The following is a 26843-nucleotide window of genomic DNA, read 5'->3' as shown; positions in this document are numbered from 1 at the left end:
GAGGTGCCCCAGCTGTGTAAAAGACTTGAGGTCAGGAGTGGAGTGGAGAGAATGTGGCAGGGAGGAAGCCCACATCTGGCCCACCCTGCCCTGCAGACACCAGCTCTGCATCTAAATCCCAGATGACAGGTGTCTCTCTGGCAGATAAATGGCCCTAGTGTCCAAACCAAGAGGCATAAGGAGCTTCCACCCAGAAATCTCTCCCCAGCCTGGGCCTAGGGAGGCTTGTTTGTGAATTGCTGGGATGAAAAACCAGGCAGTCTCTGGAAAGAACATGCAGAACTGACAGTCTTGCACTCAGGGGCGGGTGCAACAGAGCTAGGATGGACTGCTTGCAGATGTAGGCAGGCTTAGCCCTCGACCATGACATGCCAAAGGAGGCGGCCCTGCTCCTGCGAAGCGTCACAGGTGCCCAGCTAGCGTGGGGCTGACGTTACGCGCCTTACCGCGTCCAGCTTCACCATGGTCTCCAGCTTCTTGACAGGCACCTCTGGCTCCATGTTCACCACGACTTCCCCTGTGGGGTGAGAGGAGGGGCCCCCATTGCACAGCACACGGCCACCCCGGAGGAGCCTGACTGTACAGAGAGACGGACAGACAAGCAGACAGACAGGGAAGAACAAGAATGAGAGTGAGAATCAGAGGTGGTCAGAAGGACCAGGGGCCTAAAGCTGATCCTGGAGCTTTCTGAGGGAAGAGGGAGGGACAGGGCAGTTGAGAGAGAAAAGATAGGCATAAGGAGAGGGAGAAAATGAGCCAGAGAGAAGGCTGAGCTGCTGTGGAGTCAAACAGTAGAGTCTGGGCCGGGAGGGAGGCTAGAAGGGAGGCCTGGCCTCATCCATAGAGCAGCAGAGGAAGCCATCTGCCCTCCGGCCCTTGAAGAACGTGTCTGGCTCTGGCTCTTTCTGCTCCAGAGTGATGGGCAGCCAAAGGTAGCTTGGCCCCCAGGATGGGGCGTCCCCTGGCCTCCCTCATGCCCACTCAGGGAGGCCGCTGGGTAGCCAGCTGGCGGCCTCGAGGCCTGGACTGTGGGCAGGAGCTGCTCCTGTGGGCCGATGGAGCCAGGCCTGGGCTTCGGGGTGTGGCCATACCTGTGGTGTTCCAGTTGGGGGCTGAGCGGTCTGGGGGCCTGTAGATGAATCGCCGCAGAGCGCTGACGGCATGGGAGCCCACCAGGGTGTAGCGGCCGAAGGCCCGGCAGTCCACCACTCGGATGTTCAGGGGCGGGTGCAACAGCTCGTTCTCTGGGAGGTCCTGGGGTGTTGACCAAGTGCATCCTGGGATCAAGGAGGGAACAGAGGAGACACCCACCCCGGCCATACCAGCTACACCCAGTTCTGTCTGGCTCTGCCCGGGGCCTGCACCCACCACTTCAAACCACTTGACGAGGGTGTTGAAGTTGGGGTTCTTCTTGTAATTGTGGATCAGGGACGACTGCACTCCCTTTCCTGCACACTCGATGTCCACCCGCGGCCGGTCCACCTGGGCCAGGTTCACCCGCTTCAGGTCTCTCAGGCCCCAGAAGAGCACCTGGGGCGGGGGGGAGAGGAGAGCCCCTCAGTCAGTGGGGCCCATTGAGGGTGGGCAGTGAGTTAGGAGAGGCAGGGCCAGGGGAACTGATGAGAGGCCAGTGTCCTCAAGGGGCTTCGGGGCTTCGGGTGGGCATGGGGAAGGTTCTGGACTTGGGGCAGAACGGGCAGGCACTGCAAGGGTAGGAGCCTGGCTCTGCCGCTGGCTCTGGGTGTGACTTGGACACGTCACTTCCCTCCCGAGGCCTTCAGTCTCCTTGTCTGAAAAATGAGGAGTGTCTGAGGTTGCTGGAGACCTCCTGATGCCCGCAGTGGAGTGTGTGACGTGAGCCTTGATGGGAGGAGAGTGAAGGGGCGAGGAAGCCAGAACGCAGCAGGGCCTGTCCAGGGCAGGGACCGGAGGATCCCCACTGAGCCCTCACGCACCTCGATTCGGTATTTGCTGAGCACGGGCCGGATGCCCACAGGCACGGGCATGATGGGACCTCGGTCCATGTCCACAGGGCCGTTGATGGGTGGCAGGTCTGCCTTCCCTGCTGGCCCAATCTGGGGGATGGGAGTCATAGTGTCACACTCTCCTTCCCCATGAGGTATTTGTCAGGTGCTATGGGGAGCCAGGGAAGGCCAATGCCCCAGGTCCCCGAGAACCACACTGCAGCACCACAGTTTTGGTGAAACTGGCCTCACGGCAGGATGGGGAGGGCAGCTCCCGGCCCCAGTGCCCTTCCCTGTGGCCCCACCTGCAGCAGCTCGAAGGCAGCCAGCAGATCCCCAGCCGTGGCATTGCCTCTGTAGATTTGGTAGTACTCGAGCTGGGGTGGGAAGCGGGGTGGGCAGTACGCCTCGTCGGCCATCTTCACCAGGGGCTTGGCAAAGGTCCGGCCCATGAAGTCGGCTTTGCCCTGACATGACAAATAACCCAGGTGGCCTCCCAGCGCTTGAGTTTACTATGGATATTCTTCACACCTGGGATCTCGTTCAGTCCTCACCACAGCCTCAGGAGCTAAGGGGCAGGTGTGATCACCTCATCCTACAGATGGGGAAGACCAAGTCTTGGGGCCCATCACAGACCTGCTCAAGGCCATGCTGGCAGTGAATGGCAGATGCAGGACTCAGGACTAGCAATGAAATCTTCCTACGTCTAGTCTAGAGCTCTCAGAGTATCCCAGTAGCTGGAGGGGCGGCCCCCCAGCTCTGGAAGGGTCATCTCAATCCTTTGCTTCTCTACTCCAGAGTTTCCATGGAGAGCTGTGAAGCTGTTACTGACTGCAGCAGGTGTGGGCAGGGGGTTGGGGGACCCGGGGGTGTGGGAAGGCTGATGACAGCAGGACTTGCTGGCAATGTCCTGATGACTCTGGGCCTGAGCTGGGCCTATCTGTGGCAGGATGTGTGGACACTCTGGCCTAGCTGTTTCCTGAGATCCCAGAGGCCCCCAGGATCGGGAAGGGGTCAGGCTGCAGTAACAGGGCAGGAGGAGGAAGGTCTGCTGGAGGGTCTGGTCAGCAGCCCCCACCCCCACTCCCAGCTTCCCAGCAAGCACCCTGGCTGAGGAGCCCTGGGGCTGCGCTGGGGAGGTGGCTCTCAAGGCAGGTGGAATGCAGAGATGAAGGCATAGATCCCTGGGCCTGAGCCTGTCCATACCATGGCGTCCTGGTCATAGATCTCGATGACAATGATAGGGGGATCATCCCTCAACTCATGGGCTTCACCATAAAGCTCCAGGTTGTCAAATACCAGCATCTGGTCCCAGGTGGGGCACAGGGTCTCATTCAGCACCTGCAGCGTGGGGCAGGGGGGATATGGGTAATAGGTGGTGGTGTGTGGGCACGTACATGAGCAGGAGTCACCCAAATCACTGTGACTTCCAGGGACTCCGGGGACAGGAGGGTCATGTTCCCTGACTCTTCCCAAAAGCTTAAAATGAAGGCCTACATGAGGCTGGCTCCCAAGCCCCCCCACCCCACCATGTCTTTCCTTTCCTTTCTTCTGTGTCGAACGTAATCACAATTTAAAGCCTTTACCAGTATGTTCTGGGCCCACAGATACCTGCAAGGCTGTTCTCTAAGGATCTGGGGTGCTGGCCGATCTGTTTTCTGGATCCCACACCCTCAAGGGCTTCCCAGTACTCCCCGAGCCAGAGCCCCTCCCTTCTCCCCTGAGCCCTCACCTCTGTGCACTGACTCTGGTTGATGAAGAAGACGCGGGCGAAGGGGTCTGAGAGGCCACTGCTGTCAGCAGCAAAGAGGCTGCGAGCCTGGTACATGTGGGCTCGGAGCTGGAAGGCCTGCTTCTCTGTGGGGAAGAACAAGCTGAGGCTCCGTGTACATACATCTGGGCAGCCCCTCTGGCGCCCTCCCGGACTGCGCTGCAGCAGGTGTGGGCAGGGGGCTGGGGGACCCGGGGGTGTGGGAAGGCTGATGACAGCAGGATTTGCTGGCACATGTCCCGGGGCTGGCAGCCAGGCCCGGCCTGGATGAGGGGGCCTCACTCACTGGTGTAGACCAGGCTGATGGGTGGGAAGGAGTGCAGGCCCAGGCCCTGGGCTGCCTTGACCTCCTCGAAGCCACAGGGCAGCCCGCACAGGAAGTCCTTGCGCTGCTTGCTGAGGCCCAGCCACAGGTAGAGCTCCAGCTTGGCCTGCACCGTCCAGCCTGCTGAGCCGAAGCCCCGCTTGCCTGGCAGCTGGGGGAGGGGTTGTGGTCAGCTGTTGGGTCCAGGGGGTGAGGGACAAGTGGGGGGCCTGGCAAAGGCCTCATTCAGAGCTGCCCTTGTCCCTCCACAGCCACCTCACCATGGTGGGAACAGAACGGAGGGGGATGGGCAGGACAGTGCTATCTGGCCCTCGTCCCCCCTTCCTATTCTCTCTCCAGCTCTGCTGTGAACAGCTGCTATGGGGGGGAGGGCACTCCCTCCAAGAGGAGGCTGATCCCTTGGAAGAAGCCAGATGCCAAGCTTGGGCCCCAACCTCATTCCCAAGACTCGTTCCCCTTTTGTACCTTGAGGAAGAGCGTCTTGACCTTGGCGCAGTCCTTTCCCAGCTCCTCCTCAACGATGGAGAAGAGCAGGTCCTTGGAGGGCACCCGGGCGTAGGCAATGCGCTTGTTATTGCTCATCATCCAGATGAAGACATCGGGGATGCTGTGCTGGGGCTGGGGGCAGGCAAGAGGGGGCTGCTAAGGGAGGGGTCCTCCAGGGGCTAGGGCCCCAGAGCCTGACTGACCCTCTGGGCCCAGAGGGCCAGGCCTGGGCCTGCAGAGGGGAGGACCCCAAAGCTGGGTCTTCTTCACCTCCCACAAATTGCATGGGAAGAACACAGGACAGGATGAATGGCTTGTTCTCCTCTGTCCCCCAAAGGCTGTCAGAACCAGAGGGGCCTCCTAGGTGGTCCCGTCCAGCCTCTTCCTGTGCAGCAACCACCTCCCCACTCCAGTCACTCTGGTTTGAGGGCTGGGCACCCCCTCTCTGCACGATAACAGGGGGCGCACCTCATCTGCCAGGAAGCGCAGCTTCTGCAGGAAATTCTGGCATAGCCTCAGCTTGTCCCGCACCGTGTGCTTCTTCACCTGAGCCCGCAGGGTCTTGGCCTGCTGTCCCATGCTTTCCTGCGGGGGTTGGAGGGTTGGGGTGGTGAGGGGCTCAGGCCACACTGCATGACGAAGGGAGCTGGCCCTGGTGGCTGTGACCTTAGAGACAGCTGTTCCCTTGGCCTTGGGCACCCTCCCTTGATCCCCTGTGTGGTCCAGCATGTTCTCACCAGCTCCCGCATGCAGGACTTGAGGCGCTCCCGGTCCAGCCTGGTGCGGGATGAGTGGCCCTGGTCCTTGTCGGCGAGGGAGAGGAAGCGGCTGGGGGATCAAGGGAGTAGTGCTCAGCGGAGGCCACCGGCCAGCAAGCCTGCAGACACTTCCTCCCTTGCTCAGCCCCCCACTTCCAGTCCCTCGCCCCCCGACCCCTTCCTCTCACTAGCAGCCACAGCTGAGCTCCTCCAGGACACCCCGGAGGCGACGCTCAGGGTAAGACTTCTCAGTCTTGATCATCTCCTGCACGTCATTCAGGCCTTCTTCCTGCAGACCAGGAGTGAGGGTGCATGCTGACCCACAGCCCCCTGCCTCAGTCTCCCCAGAAGTCTCCCCCCATTCATCAGGGGACCCCTCACTAGTTCCATGCCCCACCCTGCCCAGGTCTTGACATCATACAGAAACTACCAGTGCCCCAGGCTCTGTCTCTGCCTGAAGGAAGAAGCCACCTCTGGGCTACGGGTCTGTGGTTCCAGTGGATTCGCTGGGGCCGGGCAGAGGTCAGGACTAGATGGTGGATGGGGGTGCGGTGCAGGCCAGAGACAGAGGGGTTGCCAGCCTCCTCCAGGGAACACCAGGATGGGATGGACCAGGATTCCCAGACTCCATTCTATGTAGCCCTTGGGCCCTCCACCCACTCCTGGGGCATGAGAGCAGGGACAGGACCAGAGGTAACGCTGGGGCTTTTCCTGCTGGGCAGACTGCCTTGTGTGTTGCAGGGGAGGCTTCCAGGCTGGGCAAGGCCCTCTGAAGCACCCCCCACCCCTGCCTTCCCCTGCTCCCTCCCTCCCCCCGCCTGGCCCTGACCAGCTTGTCTGCAATGCGATCCATAATGTTGGCATTGTAGAGGCGGCGGCGCTGGTCAGGCCACCAGCTCTTCATGTAGATGCAGGGCTTGCGCTCCAGGTAGGGTAGATGGAAGTAGTTCCTGAGGGGGAGGAGGTGGGAGGTTGAGGGCCGGAACCCAGGGAGGTGGGAGGTGGGAGGTCCAGGCCATGAGACGATGGGAGGCAGTAGGTAGGGCCTCTCAGGACCCTCCATCCTCCTGACTCACCTGTCTGTGATCTGGGGCCGCATGGGAGGGGTGGAGGACACGGAGGCCAGGTCCCCACCTTCATCAGCTTCATCATCACTTGAGTTCTGGATCAGATCGACCTCTTCTTCGTCCCCAGGCTCCTTCCGAAGCCGAGCCCGCTGGGGCCTCGACAGGCCATCAACTTCATTCCCATAGTTACCTGGAGGCAGAATGGGGCACTAGAGGGCCTAGAATCCTTCTCTCCTACCCCCATACTCCTGCCCTCTGATTTGGGTGCTGCTTTGTGTTTGTGGGAGGGAAGTGGGAAGGCAGGGGGTGGGGAAGGTGCCAGGAGTTTGAGCCAGCTTGGACACAACAGAACACTGGCCAGAGGAAGGTGTCTGTGTCCCCCACCCCCAGCAATGACCTGGCTAGGAGCCCTGATGACCACTGGACTCAAGGGCCAGCCTAGGACATGGCCTGGATTCCTACTCTCTCCCCCTTCCCTGCTGCAGGGAAGGCTGCTTTCTCCCCCATGTCCCAAACACAGCTTTACCCTGTGGAGCTAAGGCACCCTGTGGGCACGTGTGCACAGTCGTGTGAACACTGTGTGCTGTGTGGGTGTTTGAGGACACGTGAAGGAAAGTGGTCAAAGCTTCCCTTCCTAGCTGTTACCACCGAGCAGCCCCCAGGCCTGAAGATCCCTCTGAGCCTGGCACTCACCTATGGTGACCTCAAAGGTGATTGGCTTGTCTCCGTTTTTCCGGTCGATCATTGAGGCCTCTAGGAAGGCTCCAAATAGAAAGAATTCTTCCATTTTTCCTGTGCAGCTCTGTGGGGAAGGTGGTTCAAACCATCCCCAAACCTCAGCAGGGATGTCAGGCCTGGAGCCAGGCCTCCTCCTACTGGCTTACAGACAGATGGGGGCAGACATCCCATCCCGCTGGGCAGCTAAGCAGCCCAGACCCTGAAGGCCTAAATCCTTTGACCTCCGGCCTGCATATCCCTAGACAAGGACAACCATGGTCAGGAACAGAGCAGAGACCTGGGACCTCCAGGCAGAGTGCCGGCACAGGCAGTGGGAGGGAATGGAGGTCCCCTCGGGGTATTGGGGGCAGAGTGTGGGATCCTGCTTCCTGGGGAAGGAGGCTTTGTCATGGGGTCTTGCCCTCTGAGGCAGACGGCAGCAACAGGCCGAGCCCAGGCCTAGGGTCCCGTGGCGGGAAGAGGGCTGAGCCAGGGGCCCTGGAGGACAGCCCGCCCCCTGGGTCCTCACCTCCGAGACGGGCGTGGCCTGCTCCACCTGTACCTCCGTGGAGCTGGTGAGCTCGGGGTTGGAGGTGTCCAGGATCTCCACAGCCAGGCCCAGCATGAGGCGGGCGCGGAACGACACGCCCTCGCCCAGGCCCTCGTTCAGGTCCTGGTGCTCGTCCAGCAGCGTGTAGTTGCGGGTGGAGCCGTACATGTTCACCCAGGCCGGGCCCAGCGTGGGCAGGAAGCCTGTGGGCCACGGGGAGAGGGACGACGGGCTCATGGGGCTGGTGGAGCCTCTTTTAGGGTGTCGGGCTTGCACCTCCTGGCTGCCGAGCCGAGGACCCCGTGTCTTGCTCGGTGAATCACTGGAGGCAGGCTGACAGGAGGCCCTAGGAAGAGCTCACCCCTGCCGTGCATGGGCGGCCTGGGCAGCCTCCTCACTCGCACAGAGCCCTTCCTTGGGTCAGGCTCCCTGCTTCCTGGGAGCTGGAGCCGGGGCTGCCTACAGACGCCAGCTCCTCTCACACTCCCCAGCCTGGCCTTCTGGCCCTTGGTGGCCGGTGCAGACCCGCATCTCACCAGGTCTTCCACCCTGCTCACGTGGACCCCTCCCCTCCTCTCCAAACATCCTCCCTCTGTCCGCCTGTGTAATGCTTTCTCCACGAAGCCGGCCCAGTTCCTAGGCCCCGGTAACTTCTCCTGCTGTTGGAATTTGTCTCTGGGTAACATGGGGCTGATCTGCTGTATGAGCTTTGTTTGTTTGGCTTTTGTTCTGCTTGGTTTAGAAAAAAATCATGGCATTTAAAAAAATCAAGATATACTTCACATAATATAAAATTCACCATTTTAAAACATGCATTTTGGTGGTTTTTAGTATATTCAGTATGTTGTACGAGCATCACCTGTTTCCAGGACACTTCCATCCCCCTCATGAGAAACCCTGTACCTACTGGTAGTTAGTCCGGGTCCCTCTCCTGCCTCCTGGAATCACTAGTCTATATTCTCTCTCCATGGATTTGACCGTTCTGGACATTTCATAGAAATGGAGTCATGTAATATGTGGCCTTCTGCGTCTTTGGCCTTAGGTTTCGAACATTCGGTAGCACATCCACCTTTCTAGTCCCCAGTGAGCACCATGAGGACAGGAATGGATTCTTCTCTTGCTCTGGTACCTGGTGCCTGGGTCCTAAAAGGGGTGAGCCCCACAAGCCCATAGATAGGGACTGTGGCAGCAGTATCCATATATGTGAAACACACATAATTATTATTTCCATTTCACAGATGAGAAAACAAATTCAAAGATCACACAGCCACTAACTGTGCGGGTTCAAACCCAGGCAACCTGGTTCAGGTAGGCCCTGTCAACCCTGTGCAGACCTGAGCCATGACTGTCCACCCTTTGAGGTGGGGGCTGCTGACCAAGCCTCACTATGTCCGGTGCCTTTCTGGAGGAGGTGGAGATGGTGGAGGTGTGGTGAGGGGGGAGTCCCATTTACCCCTTCCCTTCGGTCCCCTTGCCCCTAATGCAGTCTCCTGTTGCTAACCTTTGTCTCCGTCATTGGAAATCTTGCGCAGGTCAATGAAGTGGGTGCCGATGGCCACATCGTTGACCTTGTCTGAGTCTCGGATCTGCACCTTCATGCGCTTGCAGAGTGGGGGGAACAGGTCTGTAAAGATGACCTGCTCATTCCAGAGGGGCTCGTAGCTACTTTTCTGCACTGAAGTCTTGCCCTGGTGGGAGGGAATGAGGGTTAGGGTGTGTGTGTTTGTGTGTGTGTGTGTGTGTGTGTGTGAGCACCTGCACATGTACATGTGTGTGGTGTGTGTATGTGCATGTGTATCCATGCATGTATGTGCAAGTGCATGTGTACGTGTATGTGTGGTGGCTTATGCGCACATGTGTGTATGCATGTGGGTTGTGTGTGTATGTGTTGTGCTACGTATGTGGACTACGAATGTATGCATATATATATGTGTAGGATGTGTGTATGCATGTGTACCTATGGGTGTGTGCATGTGGTATGTGTATATGTGTGTAGTCACGTGTGTATGTGTATGTGTGTGGTGTATATATATATATATATGTATTCAAATTTTTTATTTAAATTCAATTTAGGGGGCACCTGCACCTCAATGTTTGTAGCAGTAATAGCCACAATATCCAAACCATGGAAAAAGACCCAATGTCCATCAACAGATGAATGGATAAAGAAGATGTGGTGTATGTATGTGTGTGTGTGTGTGTGTGTGTGTGTGTGTGTGTATACACATAATGGAAAAAGAAATCTTGCCATTTACAATGACATGGATGGAACTAGAGGGTATTGTGCTAAGTGAAATAAGTCAGAGAAAGACAATTACCATATGATCTCATTCATATGCGGAATTAAAGAAACAAAATAGAGGATCATAAGGGAAGGAGGGGAAAAATAAAACAAGACGAAATCAGAGAGGGAGACAAACCATAAGAGACTCTTTTTATTTTTTTAGAGACTCTTAATCATAGGAAACAAACTGAGGGTTGCTGGAGGGGAGGGGTGGGGAGATGTAGCTGGGCGATGGGCATTAAGGAGGGCACGGGATGCAATGAGCACTGGGTGTTACACAGCGTATTACTAGTTTCAGAGGTAGAGGTTGGTGATTCATCAGTTGCATCTAACACCCAGTGCTCACATGTGGGACGTGTGTATGTGGGTGTATATGAACGCATGTGTGCACTTATATCCAGCAGGCACTCTCCCCCACGCCAGCCTCTCAGATTCCTCCCTTTCAGTGCTCCCGTCTTAGTTCTTGGTCTCCAGGATGCAGAGACAGGCAGGATCCCGTAAGGCCCATGGCTTAAAGGATTCCCCAGCATGGTCCTAGCTCCAGCCCCTCTCAGCTGGAGCTCCCCTCATCTCCCACTCTCCTCAAATGCACCCAGGGATCAACGATGTCACCTGGCTTCTGATTTTGCCTCACCTCCACCTCCAGCCCCCACTTTCCAATCACTCTGTAGCTCTACTGCTTGTTACCCCAAACCCAACCTCCTGCATCCTGCACCCCAATACCTTCTGGCCAGCAAAGAAGACTTGCACATAGGGGTCGACCAGGTCCTTGTTCTCACCAATGAAAGCCTTCTTCACATTGGCCATGAGGCTGGTGTTCATACGGGGCAGCCCCTCAGCTCGGTAAATTTTCACGTAGAACCGGGCCCACTGGCGTTCAGCAGGCACCCCCTCGGGCAGCAGCAAGTTCCTGCCGGCACATACAGCCAGAGCTGTGGGGGCCAGGTGTGGGCACCCCAGTCCTGCCCTGGCATCTATATACCCTAGGGCCCAGGACAATCTCTGTGAACTCCTGCCCTGTCCTGCCTCTGATCTTCCCCTCCTGGGAGGAGAGTCTGTGGATGCCTTGGCCAGCCCTGCCCTTGGTTCTTCTTGGAAGAGCTGAGCTGTCTGGGAGTGGGAGGTACAGGGGGTAGGGTCTGTGAGCCAAGTCCACTCCAGGGGCTCCTTTTGGGAGAAGGGAGGGCTGGGTCAGGTCTCCAGGGGCTGGGTGGAGGTATATGGGAGCCTCACCCCTCAATGTCATCCTCATCTGTCTCGTTGGCCTTGTGGGGTGTCTTGATGTTGTCCCCCTTGCCCACCACAGCGATGTCACACTTCACGTAGCCCTTCAGCCCAGCGGAGATGTCGTCGGGGTCTGACAGGATGGCCCACTTGTGGTGGAACTGGTGCTCTGCAGGGGTGAGGAGTGGAGACTGCACCTGCCACCCTGGGGCAGGGTGAGGAGCTGCGGAGCTGAGCATCTTTTCTGCCCCTGATTCCCAGGATGACCAGGAGAAGACAGCGGTCCCCAGAGGGGTAAGCAGCCAGGGCAAGGTCTTGTGTCCGGGTGTGTGGTGTGATTTTGAAGAGAGAGAACTCTCCAAACCCCTGCAGCTCTCCTGCCCTCACCCCTGCAGACAACCTACATACAGCTGCCAGACAGAACCTTCAGAGAGGTTCCCCTTCCAAATGCCAGGGGCTCGCCGGTGCTTGGGGGTATAGACCTCAGTGTGGTCCGTGGAACCTCCTGATTCAGCTCTGCCTGGCTCACTCCACTCATCCCTCCCCACCCTTGTGCTCCCTCTGGGCCTAGCTGCTTACTCCTCTCTGGACTACTGGAGTCCCTGTTCATACCCTCCTGCCTTTATGGCTGCTGTTCTTTGAGCTTGGAAGGGCCTCCTTCTTAACCCTCCCCATACTCAAACTTCTCAGACACCCGTCAGGGAAGGTAGTTGGGCTAAGGAGATTGCAAGCACCCTGGACTTCCTCTGTGATCTACCAAAGGGTGGGTGTAGACTTGTACAACCCCTCCTTATCTCCAGCAGAGGGAATTAGTGAGTGAGCAGTGTCCTGCTGCTGCATCTGATGGTGCAAAATGGTCCTGCCAGGGTGATAACAGGCCCTGGTCTCCCCAGGAAATCCTTCCAGCTCCACAAGATATTGATACCACCCAAGGCTCCCAGTAGCACCCAGGACTCCTGTGTCCCTGGGCAGCATATTTCCAATGACTCCCTGGCTAGGTCAGCAATGAGGGACTCTCGGGGAGGATCAGACCAAGCCAGAGACCATCAGAGTGAAGACATCAGTACCCTAGCTGTGGGGGTCTTGTGACTTCAGGTTCCTATGAAGGGTACCAGGCTCAGGAACAGATATTCAGAAGAAGCAGCAAGTCTGGCAGTGGGTTGCCCAGTGGAGAGCCTGGGCTTTGGGCCCACCTGGTCCTGGGTTCACATTCTTTTCCATTCCCTGGACCAGCTATGTAAGCTTGCTGGGCCTGCTTTCTTCTTGTGACTTGGAGTGAAGTGGCCCACAGAGGGCAGTGAGGGTTAGGCCTGCCAGCACAGCGTGGCTGCCCCGGTGCCTGGCGCTTAGCAGGTGCTCCCTGAGTGGCAGTGGCTTCTCTCCAGGACTCTACTGCTGAGAAGCCCAGATCTCCATGTCAGGCTCCTTGCTGTCTCTCCAAACCTCTGCCACCGGTACTGGGGGGGGGGGGGCACTGCTCAGCCCTGGGGTTCCACCCCAGCCCATGGCCCGCAGCTGGGCATGCTTCCTAGGAAGTGCCAGATGGAAAACTGGCCCTCTTCCTTTCCCACTCCTCTAAGATGCTAATGGTCACTAGGGCCATCTTGGACTACAACGTGTGTGTGTGTGTGTGTGTGTGTGTGTGTGTGTGTGTGTGTGTCAGTGGGAAAGACACTGGCCTGGCAGCCGGGAGACCAAGTTCTATTCCCAGGAGGCGCTGGGCAAGTCTCCTCATAACCCTGGGCTTCTTTGTCATATGGAGATGCTGGACTCTATGTTTTCAGATCTCTTGCAGCTTGTGATGTTCATGTGTATGAGCTTGGGTTTGGCCTCCGATTCCCTAGTATTAGTCGCAGAGTGTGCACAGGCCAAGTGTCTACTAAGTTGAACCACAAGAAATTGCCAATTTGTTCAACCTAATAGTTCAGTGGCACTTCCAAGCCACTTAACTTCTCTTGGCTTCATTTATCTCATCTGTAAAAGGGGAAGGAACGCTGATGTCTCCTACCTCACTGTTTTGTGGCAGTCAAGTGTGACACCGGGTGAAACTGTATTGTCACTGTCAAAGAGCCTAATGCAGTCGTTACCGCATCCTCAGTGGTGGGTTCACTCCTGGGACATGAGGTGGGGCCCAATGCCAGGATGGGCCTGAGCTGGCCATGGGCTTAGCCATCATCTTGCAGGCTGAGGGCACTTCCTCCGCCTGTCCCATGCCTCACAAACCCTCTGGGCCACCTCTTGGGATTTTCTCACCAGCCTCATCCACTGTTGGCCCCTGGGGACCCACATTGCTGCTGGTCAGCCACAGCTCTGCATGGCTATCCTCAGGAGGCCTGGGTCCCTTGATAGTTGCTCAGTGAGCCCAGCATCCCTCAGAGGCTGCTACAACACATTTGTGTTGAGGACAGTGTGGCTCAGTGGGTGCTCTGGAGTCATACAGCCTGAGTTCACCCCCAACGGACTGCGTGACTGGGGAAGCCCCAGTGCTTCTTCAGGCCCCAGGCCTCTCAAGTGTAAACGGGGGCAATGCCGCACACCCTGCAGGGCTCCTGTGAATCCAGCAGCCTGAGCACAGGTAGTCACCGCATCCATGTGCAGACTGGACACCCCATCACTCCACACACCCAACGGCCTCACACTCAGTTTATGGTCCTGGCCAGGCTAGGCCCCAGGACTGTCAGGGTGGGAAGGACGGCATGTGCTACATTCGCGGAGCTGTGGGTACTGATGCTGACCGAATCGCGCAGCTACTCACCAGGCTGGGAGTACACGGTTCCCACATCCATTTTGAAGGACCCCACTAGGGTACCACTTCGCAGCAGGTTCTTGGAGTGAATCACCTTCCGGGCAGAACCACCAGCCACCAGTCAGGCCAGGCAGGGCTGAGGCTTTCCATGAGGGTAGGGATGGGGTGGTCTGATGGTGGCACCACCTGTCTTTCTGGGGAACAGCTTCTTGGAGGGTATTTGGTAGGGCAGGGGCAGCTTGCTGAGGCTCAGCATTAATCCCTCTTTCCCTCATTTTTGTTGGCTGCCAGGTACGGGTGAGTAGGTTGTACACTGTACAGAGGCACCTGGCTAAACAGGTGACAGAGGCCCAAATCAACCTGTGCCCCACTTGCCTGGCTGCGTGTCGGGGCATAGGGCTGGGAATGGGGCTTTTAGTGGTTGGTCCATCCAGAGGGATCCCCTTTTTAAGTCTACACAAAGGTGCAGTTTAAGCTAGTGGCCCTGCCTGCCAGGGCTACTCCCCACTCACCGAGATCTTGATGATCTTGTCGAACATAACGTCAGGAGAGACGTGGAAGTCGAAGACAAAGTACTGGAAGGTGGGGACAACCCAGAGCTGCTGTCACCCAGCTGACCTTGGCTAGGGCAGTGCCGGGCCCCTCCCTCTTGCCAGCACCCCGGCCATTTCCCCTGCACCCCGAAGTTTAGATGAAAAGCAGTGGCAACCACTGGTCCTCCCTGACTTTGTGGCAGGTGGGAGCTGTGTGGCTTTGAGCAACACATTGTCTGATCTGTTTCCCAGGCTGTAAAATGTGGGTAAAGACACCCACCTAGGGTCTTGTTATGATGAGAGATATTACATGATACCATAATATACATTGCAGTTATACAGGCAACACAGACATTTCATTAAACCACAATGCTCCACTGCCTAGAAGATGTGTCCCAATTTCAGCAATGTTTAAATGTAAAATGAGGTGTGAACGACTTAATTTGCTGTAAATATAAAATGCTGTGGGTGTGAACAGTCCTCTTGAGCTGGGAGCTGCCACTCACTCCCTGCCCCACGTCTCCTGGCCTTGCTGTGCAGGTGTCGGTCGGGAACGAGGAGGGGGTGCGGCCACAGAGGGACCACTGCTTTGGAGAATTTGTGGGCAGAGACAAGGAAAAAGTGTTGCCAACATGCCTAGGGCCAATGTCTGAGGAGAGTCTGATCCTGGCTGCTGGAGACTCCTGCTAGAGCACTGTGGGTACAAGTGCTGCCTTTAGCGCCAGACAAAGCTTTAACCGTCAGGCCAGTCACTTCCTTCCTGAGCCTCAGTTTACCACCCTGTGATGCAGGGTTAATACTCAAGGCCCATCCAAAGGGGTCTGGGAGGCATAGTTGTGAAGTCTAAATGAGTTGACCCCTGTCAAGTGTTCAGCCTGTGAGCGCGCGTGGTCAGTGCATGGTACATGGTGACTGCTGTGTGTGCAGCAAATACGTGCAGGAGGCCGTGGCTGGGGGCCACTGAAGCTCTGGAGAGATGGGTGGAGATCTAGACCAATGCAGGTGGCAATAACCCCTTGGGACTGCGGAAATACCCTAGGAGAGTAAGGGAAGGGACTGATCTAGGGCAGGCCTCCAAGAAGCAGCAGGATTTCAGCAGAGGGGACAGGGAGTGTGTCAGGAAAGACAATGAGGGAGGGGGTGGCTGGAGGGGGCGTTGAGAGGCTGGAAATGGAGGGGCAGTCAAAAGAGAGGGGCGACGTGGACTTGCACGTAGGGATGACATGGTCCTTGATGACCTGGAAGGCAGTTTCAGTGAAGCCAGGGGCAGAGGTGGAGACATGATGGGGAGAAGAGGCAGTGGGGACTGTTCACGGAATTGGATTGTGGGGGGAGGACAGAAGTATGAGGGATTGGGAAAGGCCTGGCTATGTGGAGGGGTGGACAGGTGTACAGACAGATGGACAAACTCCTAGTTCCTGTCCCTGAGCATATGGGGTTTTCCATAGTTGTACTCGGGGAGAATACATGGGAGTAGAACACCTTGTAGGCAAAAAAGGAGCCAAGAAAAAGTAAAGGCAGAGTTGGGGGTGCTAAGCAGATTGGGTGATGTCAGGTTCTTTGGGAAGAAGAAAGAGAAGGATCCTGGGCAAAGGAGAGAGGTGGTTTAGGCAGAAGGAAGACACCAGTGGCCAGGACCAGATGCACCCAGGGAGAAGGGGCCCTGGCCTGGTCTTGGATGGTCAGGTTGTACTGGGAAGTCAGTGGTTGGAAGCCTCGCTTCACACGGAGACAGGTTGGAGCCAGGCAAGAGGCGAGGCCAGGCCAGCTGTGTCAGCCCTGGGCAAGCCCCCCGGCTGAGTGAGAGCAGGAACTCTGCACTCTGAGCACTCTGTGGGTATAGTCCTTGTGTTTCCTGAGTGTAGTCCCCTTTCATAACCATTTAAAAGTCTAAGTCATGCTGATTGCTCTCATCTCCCTCTATTGTGTTTAGTGCAGGTGAAGGAAAGTTCCTGCTAACTCAGAGAAGTAGCCAGAAGAAGTAAACTTCTGCGACCAAGGGCATTTTTCTTCTTCCTTTTTTTTTTTTTTTTAAAGATTTTATTTTTTTATTTGAGAGAGACAGAAACAGAGACAGAGATAGAGCATGAGCAGGGAGGAGAGGAGGAAGCAGGCTCCTGGCTGAGCAGGGAGCTCGATGCAAGGCTCACTCCCAGGACCCTGGGATCATGACCTGAGCCAAAGGCAGACGCCCAACCAACTGAGCCACTGAGGAGCATCGCCTCACCAAGGGTATTTTTCAGTGAAGAAGAACGTGGTATTGGACAAGAAGCAAAAGGGAAGAAAGCCTGCTTCAGGACCAGAGGAATCAGGAGAAGCAGTGGTTGTTCATAATGGGGTGATTTTAAGCCCAGGGGGACATTTGGCAATGTCTAGAGACATTTTTGGTTGCCACAACTGGGTGGGGGTTGCTACGGGCATCGAGTGGTTAGAAGCCAGGGATGCTGCCCAGCATCCTACAATTCACAGGACAGTCCCCTACACCAAAAGTTATTTGGCCTAAAATGTCCACAGTACTGAATTTGAGAATCCCTGGTTTGGAAGAAACAGAAATTAACCAAATCAGAGCTATTTGGATTTGTGACAAAAAAACGAAACTATGATCCAGATTTAAGACTCACGGGAGTGGAAGGAATGGTCTTAGTGGATATAATTGGAAAGTGGTTACTAGGCTGGAAGTAGACATGGCCTGTCAGGGCAGAGACTGTCACCTCTGTGGCCCCTATGTTGCCAGGAATGGGCTCCAAGTACAGCACATGCTCGGCAAATGTTCGTTGCTTCCTTTGGGGGAGTATCCATTCTGCAATGTGTTACTCAACCCTCCAGGTACAAGCCAGGCTCTGGGCTGGGCCACCGTGATGCCAGAGACTGGGTACACTAGGGACAGAGACGTGAGGGACCAACCACAATTCAGGGCCATTATTGTCACAGAGAAAGAAGTGCATTGACCTCTGACCCAGAGAGCACAGGTAAGGCAGCTCAGCGGCATGGACCCTTGGCCTGGGCTCTGGAGGGTGAGTAGGAGTTGGGCAGGGAAACAGTGTGGGGAGAATGGCTGTTTCCTTGGGAAGGAGGAAGCCCTCTGAAAGAAGCATGAGGTGTGTGGGGTTGGTGCAAGGTGAGCCCTTGAGTCAGCTCAATGTGGCTCTGCCACTATTGAATAACCGTGGAAGGCCATGGACACCTGTCTCCATATCCATTAAAGGAAAGCAGGTTCTTATCTAGGTTGGAGGCTTTTATAGTCAGGGATGTGACCAGATAGAAGGTCAGAGGTGTGGAGGCTGAATTTCCTGACTCCTGGAAAGGTCACCATATGGGGCTGGGGGAAGGGGGCAGGTGTTTCCTGAGCACAGATGTCCCAGCCCTGTGGGCAACCAGCTGTGAGAACCAGGTTCACCTAGGACCCTGGTCTGGGTCCCTGTGAGGGACAGAAGTGCATCCAGGCTTCCCTCCTGCTGATGCGCAGCTGGGGGGCTCCCCCTAAGTTCGGTGGCACCCTCAGCCCTCACCACTCCTCAGGACAGACATGGAGATACAGGACAAGGATGCCTCACTCTGGCTAGCTTGGCACCTTCACTGCCTGGAGCCCCCATGACAAGCAGACTGAATGTTCCCCCCAGGAGAAGGAGGGCTAGGGCCCCCAGGCCAGTCTGACCCATGCTCAGGCATCTGAAGGGCTCCTGGGCATCCCTCACTAGAGCTGATTAAGTTGGTTCCCTGCTGGAGCCCTAAGTCAAGGTCTTGTGTCAGGGGTGGCCACTCAAAGTGGTAGACAGAGTGCTGGGCTGAGGCTGGTAGGCTGGGCCCTGCTTCATCACCAGCGCTCTTTGTGCTCTTAGGCAAGGCCTTTTTCATACTGAGACCTCAGTATCCTCCTCTGTAAGATGGGGAGATGGAATTAGAAGGTCTCTGAGGTCCTCTGACCTCAGTGTGGCCTCAGATGGCTGCAAAGAACAGGAGCAGGAACCAGGCTTTTTTCTGTCATTTTGAAGAGTCAAGGCCAGTGCTCTGGAAGCACGGAGGCAGCCCAGCAGAGAGGGTGCGCACACAGAACCCCACTCTGGCCCTCAGCACCTGGGCGAGGGCTCTCTCCAGAAGCTTCCATGTTCTCTGGTATAAAATGGGATTAATGGCAACAACTTCTGATCTTTGCCGAGGCCAGAAGAGAGGACACCCCTGCAGCATTTATAGGAGCACCTGGCTCACAGGAACCACTCTTTAATGGTGCCACTGCCCCCAAGGGGCTCTGGCCTGGGAAACGGCGGGGACCAGGCCTCCTGCCACATTTAGGGAAGTCCCTTTCCCCACCTTCGGCCACAGGGCACTGACCTCATTGTAGTAGGGGCAGTTAGTGGACTCCTTCATGGATGTGCACTTCTTGTCATCACCCACCTCCACGCACACCACGGGGTCCATGTTCAAGCCCACGAGCTGCCGGGCCTCGATCACAGTGATGCTGACCTGCGGGCAGGAGAGGGAGGCTGAGTAAGCCTGTTGAGACTCGGAGTAGCTCCTCCTGGAGTCGGGGCCCAGGAGCAGGGAGCCAGTGCTGGACGTGGGTTCCAGGGTGAACACTGCCTCTAATCTGCTTGGACCTGGGGCTCTTTCCCCACTAAACCCCAGTGTCTTTATTTATAAAGGAAAGGCATGGACTGGATCACCACTAAGTGTGTGCTAGAATTACCAGCAAGGAGGAAGGTGCTGGTTAAAAATGCTGGTGTCCCTGCCAAACTCCAGACCAAGCCAATCTCACCTCTGGCAGTGGGGACCAGGCATCAGTGTTTTTAAAGCTCCTGGTGATTTCAAATGCTCCTCACACCCCCAGCCACTGTGGCTCGGCCTCATAGAGGCCTGCAAACCACTTCCCGGGATTCATGCAAGCAGGGATTAAGCTATCTATGTCTTCATTAACATGCATTTAATTTCCTGCCCCAGTGTATCTCATTCCAAGATTGAAAGCCTCTGAGAGTTCTCTGTGTTTCTGGAATTTGGCCCCCTTTCCACATTCCTGGTTTCATCCTTTTGTACAATTTGTTTGGGAGCCTGAGCTACCTTTGCTGGCTTGATGCCGTGTGCTCTGTGACTTTTCAGGTGGCGTCCAGCTCCCTGGAATCTCACACCTATGCTGAGAAGCCCTTCTTCGGTTGTTCATTCAGCAAATGTTTGTGTGTGTGTGTGTGTGTGTGTGTGTGTGTGTGTATACAGGGCAGAGGAGGGGAGGTATGTGTGCATACCTTTTCTGAATCTTCATTTTAAAGATTTATTTATTTATTTGATGGAGGGAGAGAGGGAGAAAGAGAGAGAGAGAGATGGGGAGGAGCAGAGAGAGGGAGACAGAGTCCCAGGAAGACTCCCTGCTGAGCACAGAGCCCAGTGACACCGGGCTTGACCTCATGACCCTGAGGCCACTACCTGAGCCAAAACCAAGGGTCAGATGCTTAGCCAACAGCACCCCCCCCCCCCCCCCCAGGTTTCAGCCCCTCCTGAAACTTCATTTTAAGCAATCAGTTCTTACTTTGGATTTAAAGGTGTTGGTTCCCATTGGGGTGGCCATGACAAAATAGAGGGACAGATTTGAGGTGTCTGGGCTGGCACTGGACAAGCCCCAGACCTTCTCCATGACCAGGTGTGAGAGGAGACAACCATGTAGGCTCACAGAGCTAGACCTATCCATAAGGTTGTGTGAGGGTTAAATGAGGTACTGTGTGTCAAAGTGCGTCACGAACAGTAGAAAGCTCTAGAAAATGTGAGCTATTGTTATAAATGGCTTCTCAGAGTCTCCCTTGTATGTAGGGTTCTGTAGATGTTTGTGATTATTCATTTGACTCTCTCGAACTTGCATTTTAACAAAATAGCCTGTGCTAAGCTAGTGTTAGCATTTACCACAGCTCATTCTTCTAATGAAACTGTAGGGGTTGCTTTTATGCTTCTCATCTTGGAGATTTGATGTATCAGTTGCTGTGCTTTGATGCAACTTCTAAATATGATTTTACTCAAGAAAATTATTTTCCCTTTTCATAAAAAAGAATAACTATGAAAATCATCATCCACCGTGTCCATCAAAGTCTTATAAATATTCTGAAGGCCAAGACAAATCAGCACATTAAAACTAATCATGTTAAGAAAAATAGAAACTTCAGTGCCAGTGAGAACATTGCCAAGAAAGTATACAGAACTGGAAACTGAACATTTACTAATTGAAGTAACACTTGAACTACGAAAGCAAGCATTTCTATTTGGAACTTGAAATGCCAAAGGGAATGAAGCTCAGAATCCAGAGCTCTGAAGAAGTTTAATGATCACCATTTCTTTAGAGAGCTAAAAAGGAAATAGAGCTAATTAACTTAGGCTCTGAGAAGTTGATTGTGAAGAGAGTAAGCTGACACTAGAAGTCTTTCCAGAATATTCTTGCATAGTAGTTCATAGCATTTAAACCTCTATGAAACTTTTTATGGCAAAGACTTAAAAAATCTCGTCATATTTTCTCACAACTAACTCATCCTCTCCCTTCTATCAAGAAAAAAAAAAAAAAGAATGTAATTCAAGACTGGGAAGTAGACAGACACAGTTTTGGTGTGATAAGGAAATAAGATATGCCATCAGAAGATTAACCTTCCAAATGTGAGCAGCTGGTTAGTTTTTGTTTTTTGTCCAGAAGCCCAGTCATGATGATAGCGTTTGGCCCCCTATTCCTTTTCAGAACTCAAAGGGCTGGGGAGAGGAGGGGGGCAGAGGGCTTAAAGGAGCTGGTAGAGAGATAGGGGTGGGAAAAGAAAGGCTCCAGAGGGTGCTCTTTGCTGGCTGAGGGGTGACCCCGAGGGGAACCCTGAAAGTGCACCATTGAGATCATTGCATGGCATTGGTGGTGGAGGGGAACATCAATCCTGTTGCTTCCCCCTCCCCCACCTGGGGCTATACGGAGGGGAAATATATCACTTGGACTTGAAACTTTAAACAAATTTTGAGGGGCGCCTGGGTGACTCAGTTGGTTGAGTGCCTGACTCTTGATTTTGGCTCAGGTCATGATCTTAGGGTCGTGGGATTGAGCCCCCACATCAGGCTCCCCACTCAGTGGGTAGTCTGCTTGAGATTTTTTCTCTCTCTCCCTGTCTCTCTCCCTCACCCCCCCCCACTCTCTCTCTCTTAAATAAATAAATACATCTTTAAAAAAAATAGAAATAAACCAAATTTTGAGGAGGGGATTGGCCATCCTTTCTTTCTCCCGTCATCAGCAGAGGACTTGATCTTTCCAGGGTGGAAGATGGGGAGGCAAATTGACCCACAAAGGGACCGACTGACCAACTGATTGGGGAGACTCTTGGTAATCATATATTCAGCCCTCTCCTTTCAAGATAAGGGACCTAATCCTCAGGTGGCTTCATGAAAGCCATCGCAAGGAACAAGGCTGAGTGTAAATCTATACCTCCGTCCTTGGGAGAACCCAAGAGTCTTGGCGTTCTGTGACCTGCTTCCACGGGATCTGACTGTGCTGCCAGAACATTGGTGTGGAGCTGGCAGGGCCCACCAGTGTGGCCCTTCTGAAACACCGTCTACCTTTCCTTATCTCTGGTGGCTGAGATGTGACAGGGCGCAGCGGTTGGTGTGGCGCAGGCGCTACGAGGGTGGGGAGACCAGCTAGGCAATGGGTGCAATGTTGCAGTCAGGGAGAGGACACGGAGGTGATCTTGAGTCTTGGTGCGGGAAGAGAGGGCAGGGAGCACGCTCAGGACTCCATGAGCACCAAGAACATCTCTGCCAAGTGCTGAGAGCTTCGCTCACTCTGATGGGGAAGCTGTCTATTTACTGGGATGACGCTGGGGCTTCTTGCCTTTGAGATGCTAATAATCAGGAAAGGGTTTACTACATGTGACATGTATTCTAACCAGAAGAGACAAAGGGGACAGGCAAGCCATGGTCTGTTCACTGGAGCCATCAGGGTCCTTTCTGGATCTGAGTTCAGCTAAACCCTCTCCTCCCACCAGCGGGGGGCGCTTTCTGAGCTCTTCCCAACTGGGTGAAGCCAAGGTCTCCAGAGAGTGACGTTCCTTTGATAAGTTTTCTCGCCTTCTCTGTTGTATTTATCGGAAGCAAGAATAAGTCCACACTTGCATCCCAAGAGCTCTCTCTCAACGTGTGTTAATACTTGTAGTTGAGATGTGAACACACTTGCCAGAAAATACTGTGTTACCAGGTTAAGTGCAGCAACCGTTCTGTTCAGTTCAGAATGTGAATGTTTGGAGGGAGAAAGTGTGGTTCACTTGACAAAAGTCTGTTAAAAAGCATTTTGAAAGGGCCTTGAAAAAAAAAAAAAGCAGTGGGTAGTAAGGTAAAGATGAACAGGGACCAGAGTGGGTGACTGTCCCAAAGGCTCAATTAGAGAGACATTAGTCACTCTGACTGCTTCGGTTGGACACACTTGGATTTGAATCTTGGCTCTACCTTTGAATAACTGTGTGACCTGGGGTAAGCTCCTTACCCTCCTCATGTCTCATTTTCTCACCTATGAAAAGAAATGTAGTAATACCTATACTTGGATGGTTCTAAGAATTACATTGACTTAAATGGAAAGCACACACACGCAGCATCCAGCATAGCCCCTGGCTCATAGCAAGCCTTTGAGAAAATAACAGTTATGTTAACAGGCACAACAATGACCCTATTTTCCATGTGTCCTTATGTGGCAGGCTGGTGACACTGGAGAGTGAACCGTATCTGAAAATAAAGACAAGCAGGTCTTTGTTCTTTGGGATTTTCCTATTCTTAGAACTAACAGAGGAGCAAAGCCCTGAACCCAGTCCTCTGGAGAAGCAAAGCCTCCAGAAGTCTTAAGATATTTGATGCTTGGGTTTTGGTGGAATCGTGAGGGAGCGACATTCTCAAACCTCCCAGGAGCCCAGGGGCTTGAGGCTGTCTAAAATCGCTGCCTGAGGCTAACTTTTAGGTACCTGGAAAGATGGTCACCAACTGGATGAAAACAAACTGAAGCAAGGATTACGGGAGACAATGGATGTCCTTGAGAAAACACGACCAGATGTACTGATACAAAGAAAGGTGCCTCCTGGTCCTTTATACCAAGGAAGTGAGGGAGCTGTCCTTAACAAAGGGTACACACGGGGTCTGAGCAATTAGTATGAAAGATACAGCTCTAACCTGGGAGAGGAGGCTCCCTCCGATTCTAGGACCTGGTTCTGATACAGTGGCAGCCAGGTGGGGTCTCCCGAAGGCTCTGTTTCCTCTGACCAGTGAATGTATTCACTCAGCCTTAGGAATGCCCACAATCTTCTGACCTAAAGCTGAGTCTTGTTAGATCCCAAGGGAAGGTCTAGAGCAATGGGTGGTCCATGGACCCTCTTGTTTCCAGCTTATAAATAAGTACTAGGTGCTTCTGGTTTGTACATTAGTCTATTGTGAGTTGTCTTAATGTAACTCAGTTTCTTAGGCTCTGATCAACTCTGCCCAAAAAGACAAAACTGGGAGTGTGGCCTTGCCAAGCTCAGGATCAGGCTCGGAGGGCTGCACTGGGATTCGGGCATCCTGTGTGGCCCTCTCTCAGCAGCTACCAGCCATGTTCATGACCCACCCTGCCTGCACTGTGGCTATATCAACAATTCTATGGCTTCAAATCTCTCCCTATCTCAGTCATTTTGTCTCAAGTTTTAGAAACATACAAATAAAAAAATTAAGTGTTAATTTCAGAAAACACAGGAAAGAAAAAGAAAAAACCCCACCCACATTCTCATCATCTATGGATAAGCAGGATTGACATTACTTCAAGCATTAAAATAATAGAAAACAACACATTTTGAAAAACACACCCCCTAAAAATCCTTCTTCACAGGCTCTTATTTTAATTGTTGGAATATATATATAGTGGTGCTTCCTGATCTTTTTTACGGTTTTTCTGGGTTCCTCTAACTTTATGAAGTCCACTGCTGGAAGTGAAATCCTGAGAGGGCTTTGACCAGCAGAAGCAGAATTCTGAAGCTCCTCTGTAGGTTGTACCTCTCTAGTTAGGACACTCCTGAGTGCCTCCCACAAACAAGCTTACTTTGGAAACTTACATTCAGCTTGTGGTTCTCTATGACCCTCAGATCCATGCATCCAGAGAGTCTATAATGCACATCTGGCCAGAAGTCCCCACTAGAGTTTGAAAGGTATACAGCCCCTAGTTGCCCCACCTACCTGGTAATCCATGGGCCGCCCAGCACATGGCTCCATCTTAATGTCTGGCTTGGACCTGAGGAGGAGAAGGTACTGTCAGGTTTGGTGTAAGGGGACTGCGTAGAGGGGAGGAGGTGGGCTCTGGCAGTGGTTGAACCCTGGCAAAGGGCAGAGGACAGAATCATGGTCTTCAAACACTCCAGGACTATCAAACAGAATGGGGATTAGGTGTTCTCAGAGGCCCCAACAGAGACGATGAGCTAATGGCACAAGTGACAGAGAGATAGGTATTAAATGGTCAACAGGTTCAGATGTGTGCTGAGCACCTCTGTGATTTCCCTTGGCCTGTAGGTGTTCAGTGACCCGAGAATAGGCTCCTGCCTTTATAGGGACAGAGGTGTGAGACATTCAGGAAAAGAAAGGGGCGGGGTTAGGAAGAAGCTGGCCAAGGGCCCTGATTCTTTGCTACCTCAATTCTACACACAGTGGGGCCCTGCCTGAAGGGGCAGAGGCAGTGTGGGCTGCGAGACTCCTGCATACTCACCTCTTGTTGGAGACGTTGGTGGTGAGAGCTGTGACAGAGGCTAGAGACACAGAATCGGGGTCCAGCCCATCCCCCAGCCGAATGGCCAAGTGGTCAAGGTCCTCCATCTCCAGCACAGCCGGTTCATCTGCCAAAGAAGAAAGTTAGGTGGACTGGATGGTGGGATAGTGACTGTCTTTCCCCTTTTGCTTTGGCATCCAGGAAACTAACAACCAGAGTGGGTGAACCAGGTCTAACATTTGCTTAGAATGTTTTTTTTTTTTTTTTAATTTTTATTTATTCATGATAGTCACAGAGAGAGAGAGAGAGAGAGGGGCAAAGACACAGGCAGAGGGAGAAGCAGGCTCCATACACCGGGAGCCCGACGTGGGATTCGATCCTGGGTCTCCAGGATCGTGCCCTGGGCCAAAGGCAGGCGCCAAACCACTGCGCCACCCAGGGATCCCTTTGCTTAGAATGTTATGGCCCGTCTATCTGCAGTGTTGCCTACCTAATCTCGATCTTTGATTTTAATTGATATTATATCTAGTCTTTTTTTTTATTTTAATCTTTAAAATGTTTTTAAAAAAGATTTATTTACTTATTTGAGAGAGAGAGGGAGTGAGCAGGAGGGGCAGAGAGAGAGAGAGAATCTCAAGCAGACTCTATGGAGTGCAGAGCCTGACGTGGGTCAGATGCTCAACTAACTACGCGCCATCCAGGTGACCCTTTAAAGACTTTTTAGGGATCCCTGGGTGGCACAGCAGTTTGGTGCCTGCCTTTGGCCCAGGGCGCGATCCTGGAGACCTGGGATCGAATCCCACATCAGGCTCCTGGTGCATGGAGCCTGCTTCTCCCTTTGCCTATGTCTCTGCCTCTCTCTCTCTCTCTCTGTGTGACTATCATAAATAAATAAAAATTAAAAAAAGACTTTTTAAAAGTTATTTATTTAAGCTATCTCTACACCCATTGTGGGGCTCAAACTCCCCACCCCAAGATCAAGAGCCCCGTGCATGCTCTACTGACTGAGCCAGCCAGGCACCCCTAGTCTTGCTTTTTTAATTTTGATTGAATGTAACTTTTTATTACATATTAACCATATAAACACTGAATACCCTTTGTGGATGAAGGTAGGAAAAAAAGAATCCATAGTTACATACCTTTTGAACAATAGCTACTTGACCATTTATTGAATGGCCTCTAAGTGCCAGGCACAGTGCCAGGCAATTTATACATGCATTTCCTGTCCTCATATCCATGTCCTGTCAAGATAGGCACTATTCTCAGGTAACAGATTGGGAAGCTGAGGCTTAGGAAGTAACTTATCCATGTAAAAGAGTTGATGGAGTGATGGTGTTTGGAACCAACCCTGCACTGATGTGTATTAGTCCAAGGAGTTAAAGAATTGGCCATCCTGGGAAATCACCCGAAGCATGGTGGGTTTAGGCCTCAGCCAGCAGCCCTACCCTCTCCAATCTAAGGAGAAGGGCACAGGTAGAACAGGTGTGGGGGCAAGACTGAGAGAGATGCTGGGGCCAGTGGGCCACAGGGGATGCTGAGGGAGGCAGCCAGGAGCCCTGAAGGAGGACACATGATCAGCAGACCTGGGTCAGAAAGCTCCCTTACCCATCCAGTCCTCCCCTGTCTTTTGCCTGTCCTCCTTGCCTCCTTCCAAACACCTGTCTTGCCCCCACCCCGCCCCTCTTCCTCGGGGCCTTCCCTGCAGCCTGGTGA

The 26843-nt window shown here is 53.8% G+C and overlaps 1 protein-coding gene across 8 annotated transcripts in view; it reads right to left on the bottom strand.

Moving 5' to 3' along the window:
- The window catches only part of OTOF (otoferlin), a 106054-nt gene that overhangs the window by 14517 nt on the left and 64694 nt on the right, over positions 1-26843 (bottom strand). For 5 of the 8 annotated variants that reach the window (XM_072770757.1, XM_072770759.1, XM_072770760.1 and 2 more), the window contains 24 exons: positions 25131-25257; positions 24608-24662; positions 18755-18886; positions 14405-14467; positions 13902-13986; positions 11156-11315; positions 10646-10832; positions 9140-9326; positions 7618-7841; positions 7065-7173; positions 6381-6561; positions 6134-6254; positions 5493-5593; positions 5284-5374; positions 5015-5131; positions 4526-4678; positions 4022-4211; positions 3697-3821; positions 3171-3305; positions 2270-2431; positions 1956-2075; positions 1369-1530; positions 1092-1254; positions 447-577 (listed from right to left, as the gene is read on the bottom strand). In XM_072770757.1, the coding sequence (XP_072626858.1) occupies positions 447-577; positions 1092-1254; positions 1369-1530; positions 1956-2075; positions 2270-2431; positions 3171-3305; positions 3697-3821; positions 4022-4211; positions 4526-4678; positions 5015-5131; positions 5284-5374; positions 5493-5593; positions 6134-6254; positions 6381-6561; positions 7065-7173; positions 7618-7841; positions 9140-9326; positions 10646-10832; positions 11156-11315; positions 13902-13986; positions 14405-14467; positions 18755-18886; positions 24608-24662; positions 25131-25257 (3281 nt within the window). The remainder of the gene's footprint in view (positions 1-446; positions 578-1091; positions 1255-1368; positions 1531-1955; positions 2076-2269; positions 2432-3170; positions 3306-3696; positions 3822-4021; positions 4212-4525; positions 4679-5014; positions 5132-5283; positions 5375-5492; positions 5594-6133; positions 6255-6380; positions 6562-7064; positions 7174-7617; positions 7842-9139; positions 9327-10645; positions 10833-11155; positions 11316-13901; positions 13987-14404; positions 14468-18754; positions 18887-24607; positions 24663-25130; positions 25258-26843) is intronic. The other 3 variants (XM_072770758.1, XM_072770764.1, XM_072770763.1) reach the window with 1 other exon arrangement.

Source organism: Canis lupus, chromosome 12 (assembly GCF_048164855.1).
Source record: "Canis lupus baileyi chromosome 12, mCanLup2.hap1, whole genome shotgun sequence".
NCBI lineage: Eukaryota > Metazoa > Chordata > Mammalia > Carnivora > Canidae > Canis > Canis lupus.
The sequence above is the reverse complement of the archived record's forward strand: the minus strand, read 5'-3'. Positions and strand labels throughout refer to the sequence as shown.